The sequence below is a fragment of the Macaca fascicularis genome, chromosome 16 (genome assembly GCF_037993035.2).
Source record: "Macaca fascicularis isolate 582-1 chromosome 16, T2T-MFA8v1.1".
Taxonomy (NCBI): domain Eukaryota; kingdom Metazoa; phylum Chordata; class Mammalia; order Primates; family Cercopithecidae; genus Macaca; species Macaca fascicularis.
Window position 1 is genome coordinate 64,539,424 of NC_088390.1, and position 12,068 is coordinate 64,551,491.

The 12,068-nt window shown below is 43.1% G+C and overlaps 1 protein-coding gene across 3 annotated transcripts in view; it reads left to right on the forward strand.

Moving 5' to 3' along the window:
* DHX8 (DEAH-box helicase 8) overlaps positions 1-12,068 on the forward strand; it is a 45,401-nt gene that overhangs the window by 24,110 nt on the left and 9,223 nt on the right. For all 3 annotated transcript variants that reach the window (XM_065531622.2, XM_005584358.5, XM_005584359.5), the window contains exons 13-18: positions 908-1,102; positions 1,408-1,593; positions 1,716-1,926; positions 2,237-2,418; positions 7,013-7,153; positions 11,446-11,601. In XM_065531622.2, the coding sequence (XP_065387694.1) occupies positions 908-1,102; positions 1,408-1,593; positions 1,716-1,926; positions 2,237-2,418; positions 7,013-7,153; positions 11,446-11,601 (1,071 nt within the window). The remainder of the gene's footprint in view (positions 1-907; positions 1,103-1,407; positions 1,594-1,715; positions 1,927-2,236; positions 2,419-7,012; positions 7,154-11,445; positions 11,602-12,068) is intronic.

The window sequence follows — 12,068 nt, forward strand, 5'->3', positions numbered from 1 at the left end:
TCTACCTCCTGGTCTCAAGTGATCTTCCCACTTCAGCCTCCCAAGTAACTGGGACTGCAAGGCATGCACCATCATGCTTAGCCAGTTTTTTGTATTTTTGTAGAGATGTGGTCTCACTATATTGTCCAGGCTAGTCTTGAACTCCTGGACTCAAGCAATCTTCCCTCCTCGGCCTCCCAAAGTGCTTGAGCCACTGCGCCTGGCCTTATTTAAAAAAAAAAAAAAAATGCCAGGCCAGGTATAGTGGCTCATGCCTGTAATCCCAGCACTTTGGGAGGCCAAGGCAGGCAGATCACCTGAGGTCAGGAGTTCAAGACCAGTCTGGCCAACATGGTGAAACCCTATCTCTACTGAAAATACAAAAATTAGCCGGGCGTGCTGATGGGTGCCTGCAGTCCCATTTACTTGGGAGGCTGAGGCAGGAGAATCACTTGAATCCGGGAGGTGGAGGTTGCAAGGAGCTGAGATCATGCCACTGCACTCCAGCATGGGCGACACAGTGAGACTTCATCTCAAACAAAAAAAAAGAAAGAAAGAAAAAAAGCCTTTTCTATTATTTGGATAGGCTGTGGTTTATTTAACTAGTCCTATATCCATAGAACCACAGTTGATTGTAATCCTTGGGTGTTACAAACAATGTAGAAATAAGAAATAATTTTTGGGGAAAGATACTAGAAATTTGGGAGTTACAGGGGAAAGGAACACTTTTTATTTATCTTTTAAATTTATTGTTGACTTCTTTAACCATATGGGTACATCCCCCTTTTCTTTGGTGTTAGAATGTAGTCATTAATTATTTTATTCCAGAGTAATGTAGATTTTAATGATCATATTTGTATTCTGTTTAATGACCATATGTATATTCTGGCAGATTTTAATGACAATATTTATATTCTGTTGCTTTCAGGCCGTCCATGACAATCAGATCCTGATTGTTATTGGTGAGACAGGATCTGGAAAGACAACGCAGATCACCCAGTACCTGGCAGAGGCAGGCTACACTTCCAGGGGCAAGATTGGGTGTACCCAGCCCAGAAGAGTGGCAGCTATGTCAGTGGCCAAAAGAGTGTCGGAGGAGTTTGGTTGTTGCTTAGGCCAAGAGGTAAGTAGATAGTGGAGTCACTCTAAAAATACCAGAAACAAAGGCCCAGATCTCTTAACCTATCAAATGGAAATATTAATAATACTGCCTTTTTTCAGGTTTCTCCTGAGGGAGAGAGGGTTCCCACTGTCATAATCAGTCTGTTGAGGGTATAGTCTAAGACATACCTTACTATAAGGAAATTACTGTACATCTTGATTAAATTATTAAGATTGTGAGTAACAGTGACTGGGCTGAAATCTTCCCTGGTGATTGGGAAGAGGAGACATTTGTATCCTAGGTTTTCCCCTTCTCTTCTGCTTTAGGTGGGCTACACCATTCGATTTGAGGACTGCACTAGCCCTGAAACAGTCATCAAGTACATGACAGATGGGATGTTGCTTAGAGAGTGCTTGATTGACCCTGACCTCACTCAGTATGCGATCATCATGTTGGACGAAGCGCACGAGAGGACAATTCACACTGATGTGCTCTTTGGATTGTTGAAAAAGGTAACTAGATGCTCTTCAATGACCCCTCTACCTGTTGGAAACTGAATTCTGGGAGTTGGATTTGAGTATCTGTGTCTTTTTGGGTGGTCCTTTTCAGTAAGCCACATAATATTTCTCTTTAGACAGTTCAGAAACGGCAGGACATGAAGCTGATTGTCACCTCAGCCACCTTGGATGCAGTGAAGTTTTCTCAATACTTCTATGAAGCTCCCATTTTCACCATCCCAGGTCGAACATATCCAGTGGAAATACTGTACACAAAGGAACCTGAGACAGATTATCTGGATGCCAGCCTGATTACTGTTATGCAGATCCATTTAACAGAGCCACCAGGTAAAGGGAAAAAGCAATTTTTTCTCTCTTAGCCCAAAAGTCCTCATGTGGTTCTTTTTTGCTAATCTTTTTAAAAACACCTTCTAAATATTCATCTCTCTGCAAGCCTCAGGCTTGTATGTTTGAAATGGTGGTGGTTATAATGTCATATATAAATTGTTTTTTTACTGGTTTGTCTATTGTTTACTTACTGGTCAGAATATGAATGTGTATGTTCTGTTATTTGAAGTTTTATTAATGTCACCATAGCCTTTGTATAGAACATACACACACAGTTAGAAAGTAAATGAATGCTCTATTCTGCTCGTAGGTGATATCCTGGTCTTCCTGACTGGTCAGGAAGAAATTGATACTGCTTGTGAGATCCTGTATGAAAGAATGAAATCCCTGGGACCTGATGTTCCAGAGTTAATTATCCTCCCAGTGTACTCTGCTCTTCCCAGTGAGATGCAGACCCGAATCTTTGACCCAGCTCCACCAGGCAGCAGAAAGGTAACATGGGCAAAAATGAAGCTTCCATGTGCCCTGAAACCATGTGTTGTGTGCAACCTGCCAGCCATAGTAGGGATTGCTTCAGGTGTATGCAAGTCTTGTTTGTTAGGTTTTAGAGACTGGTCTAAACAATTTGTTTAGGAATGAGGGCCTAGTATGTGACCTCTTGTCTTCTTCCTCTTCTTCCTCTTCTTCTTCATTTGACAAATATTTTTTGAGCATCTACCAGGCTTTGGGCTACACATGGGAGCTGCATTGTGAGAACAGGCCTCTGTCTGCTATGGGGCATCCCCAGTCAACAGACTTTCAGCATATAGTGTGAAAATGCCACTCATGCTTGGATACCCAGGTGGGAGCACCCAACCCTGTCTTCTTAGGAGAAATAAGGATCTAAGGTAGTCCTAGAGAACTCATGAAAGGCAAGGGGACAAGCATTCTGAGGACACAGAACTGTCTATGATGGCCTGGAGGCGAGCAAGAGGGGCCAGTTCAGGGAATGGCATAGTTCCAGTGGCTGGAACCAAGTATATGACTGTGTGTATGAGACAATAGGAAAGGAGACAGATGGATATAGGTATATTTTTAATAACAGTTTTATTGAGATATAGTTTACATACCTTTCAATTAACTCCCCCACCCTACACCTTTTTTTTTCTTTTTTTTTTTTTTTTTTGAGATGGGGTCTCACTCTATCACCCAAGCTAGAGTGCAGTGGTGTGATCTCGGCTCACTACAACCTCCGCCTCTCAGACTCAGGTAATCCTCCTGCCTAAGCCTCCCAAGCAGCTGGAACTACAGGCGTATGCCACCATTCTTGGCTAATTTTTTTTTTTTTTTTTTTTGAGACGGAGTTTTGCTCTTGTTGCCTAGGCTGGAGTGCAATGGCACGATCTCGGCTCACCGCAACCTCTGCTTCCCAGGTTCAAGTGATTCCCCTGCCTCAGCCTCCCGAGTAGCTGGGATTACAGGTACCTGCTACCGTGCCCGGCTAATTTTTGTATTTTTAGTAGAGATGGGGTTTCCCCATGTTAGCCGGGCTGGTCTTGAACTCCTGACCTCATGTGATCCGCCCACCTCGGCCTCCCAAAGTGCTGGGATTACAGGCATGAACCACCGTGCCCAGCCAATTTTTGTATTCTTTTTTTGTAGAGACACAGTTTCGCCATGTTGCCCAGATTGGAATTACCGTTTTTTTTTTGGTTGGTTGGTTGGTTGGTTGGTTGGTTGGTTGGTTGGTTTGTTTGTTTGTTTTGAGATGGAGTTTCACTCTTGTTGCCAAGGCTGGAGTGCAATGGTTCGATCTCGGCTCACCACAGCCTCTGCCTCGCCCAGGTTCAAGCAAGTCTCCTGCCTCAGCCTCCCGAGTAACTGAGATTACAGGCATGCGCCGCCAGGCCTGGCTAATTTTGTATTTTTAGTAGAGATAGGGTTTCTCCATGTTGGTAAGGCTGGTCTCGAACCCCTGACCTCAGATGATCTGCCCGCCTCAGCCTCCCAAAGTGCTGAGGTTACAGGCGTGAACCACCACGCCCAGCCAGAATTTACCCTTTTAAAGTGTACAATTCAAAGGCTTTTAGTATACAGTTATCCCGTGATATGTGGGGTTTGGTTCCAGGACCCCTGAGGATACCAAAATCCAAGTATGCTCAAGTCACTTATATAAAATGCCATAGTGTTTGCATGTAACCTGTGCACATCTTCTTGTGTGATACTTTAAACTATCTCTAGGTTACCTATAATACCTCATACAGTGTAAATGCTATATAAGTAGTTGTTTTACTATATTTCTTATTTGTATTATTTTTTATTGTTGTATTTTCCCCAAATGTTTTTAATCTGCTGTTGGTTGAATCCACAGATGGGGAACCAGCAGATATAGAGGGCTAACTGTATTCACAGAATTGTGCAGCCATCACCACAATTGTGTTTAGAACAATTTTGTCTCCCTAAAAAGAAATGCTGTACCCTTTAGCATTCACCTCCTACCCCCATTTACTCCTCTGCTCAGCCCTTGGAAACCACTAATCTATACCTTCCATCTCTGTGGGTTTGCCTATTCTAGACATTTCATATAAATGAAATCATATATTTGTGGCTGGCTTGTTTCCAGTAATTTTTCCAGACTTAGCATGTTTTCAGAGTTCATCAACATTGTAGTATGTATCAGTACTTCATTTCTTTTTCTCGCTGAATACCGTTCTGTTGTATGGGTACAACACATTTTGTTTATCCATTTATCAGTTGATGAACATTGGAACTGAGCACAGTGGCTCACGCCTGTAGTTTCATCACTTTGGGAGGCTGAGGCAGATGGATCACTTGAGGTCAGGAGTTTAAGACCAGCCTGGCCAAGACGGTGAAACCTTGTCTCTACTAAAAATACAAAAATTAGCCAGGCATGGTGGTGGGTGCCTGTAATCTCAGCTACCTGGGAGGCTGAGGCAGGAGAATCACCTGAACCCAGGAGGCAGAGGTTTCAGTGAGCCAAGATCGTGCCATTGCACTCCTGCCTGGGCAATGAGCAAAACTATCTCAAAAGAAAGAAGAAGATAGACATTGGAGTCATTTCCACTTTTGGGCTTTCTTGAATTATGCTGCTGTGAACATTTGTTTACAAATTTTTGTGTAAGCCAGGCACAGTGGCTTATGCCTGTGATCCCAGCATTTTTTTTTTTTTTGAGACAGAGTCTTGCTCTGTCATCCAGGCTGGAGTGCAGTGGCATGATCTCGGTTCATTGCAACCTCTGCCTCCCAGGTTCAAGTGATTCTTCTGCCTCAGCCTCCTGAGTAAGTGGGATTACAGGTATGTACCACCATGCCCGGCTAATTTTGTCTCTCTTTTAGTAGAGACAGGGTTTTGCCACGTTGGCCTGACTGGTCTCAAACTCCTGACCTCAGATGATCCACCCGCCTCAGCCTCCCAAATTGCTAGGATTACAGGCATGAGCCACCACACCTGGCAGATCCCAACATTTTTGGAGGCCAAGGTGGGAAGATCCTTTGAGCCCAGAAGTTCAAGACCAGCCTGGGCAACATGGTGAGACCCCTATCTCTACAAAAAAAAAAAAAATCAGCCAGGCGTGGTGGCGCATGTCTGTAGTCCCAGCTACTCAAGAGGTTGAGGTGGGAGGATCACGTGAGCCTGGGAGGGTGAGGCTGCTGTGAGCCATGATCACACCACTGTACTCCAGCCAGGGCTACAGAGCAAACCAGAACCTGTCTCAAAAAAGAAAACCAAGTTTTTGTGTGGACATATGTTTTCATTTCTCTTGGACATATACCTAACAGTAGAAGGCAGATGGACTTGGCCGGGCGTGGTGGCTCACGCCTGTAATCCCAGCACTTTGGGAGGCCGTGGTGGGTGGATCACGAGGTCAGGAGTTCAAGACCAGCCTGGGCAACATAGTGAAACCCAATCTCTACTAAAAATACAAAAATTAACCAGGCATGGTGGCTCATGCCTGTAATCCCAGCTACTTGGGAGGCCCGAGGCAGGAGAATCACTTGAACCCAGGAGGTGGAGGTTGCAGTGAGCCAAGATTGTACCACTGTATTCCAGCTTGGGCAACAGAGTGAGACTCTGTCTTAAAAAAAAAAAAAAAAAAAAAAAAGAAGGCAGACAGACTTGAGTAATGTTAAAGAGTTAAAATGGACAAGACTTGGTGGATACTAGCAGGTAAAGGAGAGAAGGGTGAGGGAAGTCAGGCATGACTCTCAGGTTTCTGGCTTGGGCAACTGGATGGAAGATGGCACTGAGGAGGGAAACATGAAAGGAGGAGCAGGCTTGAGTGGAAAGATGGTGAATTTCTCCCCTATTCTATTCCTAATAATGAGAGTTCTTTCTAAGCAGGGCTTCTGTAGTTCTGTAGCAGGTAGAAGCCTTTCAGGACCAGTAAGATGCTGGCACGATGTGTGATATTCCGGTGCCCCCAGTGATGATTTTTCCAAGCAGTTGTGTTTTATTAGCTGAACCTCTGGGTGGAAGAACAGTGACAGTGCCAAGCTGAGACTAATAATCCTCCAGATCACATAGACTGCTACACACAAACAAACTGTGAAATTCCTGTGTCATCTCTTGGTTCATTTTATGATCAGTAAAAAAAACAATCTCCCTCTTGTTCCACATACATATTCCACAAAATACAAGCAGCCCATATTTTAGTCCAGATATCTCGGTAGGGGAAAGAAAAATCTCATTTTGCATTGGCACATGTGATGCCAGGAAATCTCTGCTTTCCCAGGGTGCTAGAAAATTAAAATTGTAGTAATCAACATTGGATCTAGAAAATGAGATATACAGTAGCTATTTGCACCAAATGAAATTGGCTTTCATTGGCCTTAGCTTTTTCCTATTCCACTCACCTCTCAGGTACCATCCCTTTTCTAACTTTAACCCTTAAGCGGAAGGCACCTCCCTTCTGCTGTTGGAGGCTGAGCTGGGATTAAGTGTCATTTTAACCATCTAGAGAGGGAGATAGCCACATATTCCTTTGGGAAGATATCTGGGTTCGGAAGAACAATTTCATATCTCAGGGTATGAAGAACCATTTCATACTTGGGCACCTCACTCTAGCTTTGTCCCTGTTGCCTGCAGGTTGTGATTGCCACCAATATTGCAGAGACATCGCTGACTATTGATGGTATCTACTATGTGGTGGACCCAGGATTTGTGAAGCAGAAAGTTTACAATTCCAAGACAGGGATTGACCAGCTCGTGGTAACGCCTATTTCTCAGGTATGACGGCTTGTATCAACAGTTTTCCTGATAATCCTGGTTAGGGCCTTGCTGAAATGTTTTATGGTTATATATTTCAAACTTTATTGTTTTCAAAGATGAACTTTTATGATACTGGGTACTATAATGACATGAGATAAAAGAGTTTTTTGTTATTTGTTTTTAATCTTTTTTTATCCCCCAAGTCTGGTTGATCCTTGAGGTTTTTAATCTTTAGAATAGTATTTCACCATTAAAATGCCCCATAAGGCCAGACACTGTGGCTCACACCTGTAATCCCAGCACTTTGGGATGCTGAAGTGGGAGGATTGCTTGAGGCCAGGGGTTCTAAACTAGCCTGGGCAACATAGCAAGACCCTGTCACTACAAAAAATAATTTAAAAAAATTAGCCTGGCATGGTGGCATGTGCCACTGGTCCCAGCTGCTTAACAGTCTGAGGTGGGAGGATCACTTGAACCCAGGAATCTGAGGCTGCAGTGAGCTAGGATAGTGCCACTACACTCTAGCGGGGGCAACAGAGCAAGGCCCTGTCTCTAAAATTGTAATAATAATTTTTTTTTTATTTTTTATTTTTTATTTTTTTTTTGAGACAGAGTCTTGCTGTGTCTCCCAGGCTGGAGTGCAGTGGCGTGATCTCGGCTCACTGCAAGCTCCGCCTCCCGGGTTCACGCCATTCTCCCGCCTCAGCCTCCCAAGTAGCTGAGACTACAGGCGCCCGCCACCACGCCCGGCTAGTTTTTTTGTATTTTTAGTAGAGACGGGGTTTCACCATGTTAGCCAGGATAGTCTCGATCTCCTGACCTCGTGATCCACCCGCCTCGGCCTCCCAAAGTGCTGGGATTACAGGCTTGAGCCACCGCGCCCGGCCAATAATAATTTTTTAAATGCCCCATAAAACTAGAACATAAAAATGTTTGGATCCTAGTACCCTATATTACCTACTTTAGATGGAAAGATCAGTACTTTATTTTCTAAAATACTTTGCTTAGCTACGAGATAGATATCTAAGATAATAATAAATTACATGATTTTCTGTTTTTTTGGTAATTTGGTAAAATGTAATTTCCTGCCTAAATTACATTTAAAAATGAATTACCGATCACTTTTTTGAGAGAAGTTTGGCAACAGTATATCCAAAACTTAAAGGTTCATCTCTTTAACCTAACCGTTCTGCTTTTAGGAATGTATCTGAAAGTTAGAAATGATTAAATACATGTCCAAAGGTAATGGAAAAGGATATTCATTGAAGCGTTGTTTATATCAGGGAAACCTGGAAGAAATTCTAAATGTATTCCAAAAGGGAAGTAGTTTAATAAATTATGGTATATTCATGCCATAGAATATTGGTGGCATTAACATGGTGGTGTGTATCTATATTTAATGACATAAGCATGTAACTATAATATTTTATTTGAAAAAGTGAGCCTACAAAACAACATGAATGATATAATCCAATTTTTATTTAAAAATAGATGGTGCCGGGCGCGGTGGCTCAAGCCTGTAATCCCAGCACTTTGGGGGCCCGAGACGGGCGGATCACGAGGTCAGGAGATCGAGACCACCCTGGCTGACACGGTGAAACCCCGTCTCTACTAAAAAATACAAAAAACTAGCCGGGCGAGGTGGCGGGCGCCTGTAGTCCCAGCTACTCGGGAGGCTGAGGCAGGAGAATGGCATGAACCCGGGAGGCGGAGCTTGCAGTGAGCTGAGATCCGGCCACTGCACTCCAGCCTGGGCGGCAGAGCGAGACTCCGTCTCAAAAAAAAAAAAAAAAAAAAAAAAATAGATGGTGAGCATTTCTACAGAGTGTGTGTGAGTGAGGTATGCCAAAGATTGAAAGCATGTAGTCTAAATGTTAGCCAAGATTATTTATGGGTGGTGCTAGTAGGTAATGTGCATTTTCTTTTTTTTTTTTTTTTTTTTTTTTTTGAGACGGAGTCTTGCTGTGTCGCCCAGGCTGGGGTGCAGTGGTGCGATCTCGGCTCACTGCAAGCTCCGCCTCCTGGGTTCACGCCATTCTCCTGCCTCAGCCTCCGAGTAGCTGGGACTACAGGCGCCTGCCACCACGCCCGGCTAGTTTTTTGTATTTTTAGTAGAGACGGGGTTTCACCATATTAGCCAGGGATGGTCTCGATCTCCTGACCTCGTGATCCACCCGCCTCGGCCTCCCAAAGTGCTGGGATTACAGGCTTGAGCCACCGCGCCCGGCCTGCATTTTCTTTTATACTTTTATATGTTGTCTTAATCTTTTACAGTGGGTATATATTACTTTCATAATTTGTGAAAGCCATAAGGCTATTTTTATTTTGAACTTAAGTAATGATAATAGCTAACACTTTTTTTTTTTTTGAGATGGAGCCTCGCTCTGTAGCCCAGACTGGAGTGCAATGGTGCGATCTCGGCTCACTGCAACCTCTGCCTCCTGGGTTCAAGTGATTCTCCTGCCTTAGCCTCCCAAGTAGCTGGGACTACAGGCGCATGCCACCATGCCCAGCTAATTTTTGTATTTTTGGTAGGGTTTCATTGTTATCCAGGATGGTCTCAATCTCCTGACCTCATGATCCACCTGCCTTGGCCTGCCAAAGTGCTGGGATTACAGGCGTGAGCCACCATGCCCGGCCCAATAATAGCAAACACTTTTAGTACTTAACGTACTAGATGCATGCATTGACTCAGTGCATTCTTGCATTGATCCTATGTGGTAGATATTATTTTCACAGATGAGGAGCCTGAGGCACAGGGGTTAGGTGACTTGCCTAACATCACAGAGCTAGTGGAGCCAAGATTTAAACCTGGGTAGCTGGCTCCAGCTTGTATGCTCTATACTACTTGTCAGGGTGATGGTGATCAAAAAATTAATTACACATGCCTGTCCTGATTTGGAGAGAGACATCTGTAGAATGCTGTAGAATCCAGTCACTGTGTGTGATTGCTGCCTGGATTTGTGTGGTTAGTTGTCCTTTCATAACCCATCTTTTGGTTTGGAGCTGGCATAGTAATTTGTAAATCCTGGTACTGTTTGTAACAACAGATGGTTTTGTCAGAAAACGGCCCTCTTCAGATTGCTATTCATGGTTTCTTAGCAACCTATGGCTAGACTACATTTTTTTTTTAATAAAAAAAATTGGTGTTTTTGAAGTAGTGTTATACTATTTTTGAAAAATAGAAGAAAAGAATTTACCCATCATCCTACTACCTCCACTGTCATCATTTTGCTGTTTTTCATTCCTGTCTTTTTTCATGTTTATTTCTTTCATGGTTGCAATTTTAGTAGTCAAGTAAATATGCAGTTTTGTATATTTTTTTGAGTATTTAATTTTCCCGTTAGAATAATACATGTTCAATATTTGGTAAAGTCTAAAGAAAATAGACCTCATCTGCAAGCCTACTATCAGAGTTAGCCACTGTTAACATTTTAGGGTTTTTTTCCCCTAGTCATTTCCTTCTAGTAGTTGATATAGAAAGACTTTTTATAAAATTATTTTATGTTGTTTTGTAACTTGCATTTTGCATTTAACGTGAGTGAACATTTTCTTCTGTCATTTAACATTGCAAACATGATTTTTATTTTTATTTTTTATTTTGAGTCAGGGTCAGTCTCTGTTGTTGCCCAGGCTGTAGTGCAGTGATGTGATCACGGCTCACTGCAGCCAGCCTCGACCTCCCCAGGCTCAGGTGGTCCTCCCATCTGAGCCTCCTGAATCCTGGGACTACAGGTGTGAGCCACCACACCAGGTTAATTTTTGTATTTTTTGTAGAGATGGAGTTTCAACATACTGCCCTGGCTGGTCTCGAACTCCTGGGCTCAGGCGATCTGCCCACTTTGGCCTCCCAAAGTGCTGGGATTATAGGCGTGAGCCATGATGCCTGGCCTGCAAACATGATTTTTAAAATGACTGCAGAGTCATCATTGGTATGATTGACATAATTTATTTATTTCACTTACATTTTTGGTCATAACTGTGGGGATGGTGTTCTGTCATTTTGTTTTATGCTTTCTCTTTTATATTGTGCCACACTGTTTTGAAGATATATGTCTGAGATCTGTATAATATTTCTTCCACTAACCCTGCTTGTATTGCCTCCCTTGAACAAACTTCCCCAAAGTGCTGCATATGGAGAGGGGAAGATAAGAGCATTGGCAATCTTGGAAGTGGTCCCAAAGGAAGTGAAATCAACCCCATTCTTGATTTTACCAGTTGCTAATTGTCCCCCTTTTAACAGATATCCTGGATAAAGCTGTTAAGCAGTGTTTAACAGATAGTTTGCTTTTATATTCCCACCCCTCTAGGCTCAGGCAAAGCAACGAGCTGGCAGAGCTGGGAGAACAGGCCCAGGAAAGTGTTACAGGCTGTACACAGAACGTGCCTACCGAGATGAAATGCTGACCACAAACGTGCCGGAAATCCAGAGAACCAACTTAGCAAGCACAGTGCTGTCACTCAAGGTAGAAATCACTGTCTTGTTAGAATGGGTTGGTGGAACAGTCCAATCCTGGCCTTCATAAATGAATCTCAGTTTTATGAACCTTGTTAAATACTTTAGTAACCTCATGAAACCAGTCCCTTTGAGTGAAATGCAAATGGCTCTGATAACAGCCTCTCACGGCAGGTCTGGGGCTAAGTTGGCATGTCTGCTGTGAACACACATTTTTTCTTACCGTAACAGCCAGCAGGATATTAGGTTGTAAAAGGTTCTAGTTAGGAGCATTTTCTAAAAGGAAATTAGAAAAATATAATCAATGCCAAACTGTGGACAAACACACCTAACCTCAACCACTTTAACGTTCAGATCCAATTCTGTTCTTTTAGAACGAGAGAAAAAAACCCTGTTCAAAAACTTTGCAAGGGAACTGTCAGTACAGATTTCAGACTGGCTCTGAGGGACTTGGTTTTCATTCTGAATCATTGTTCT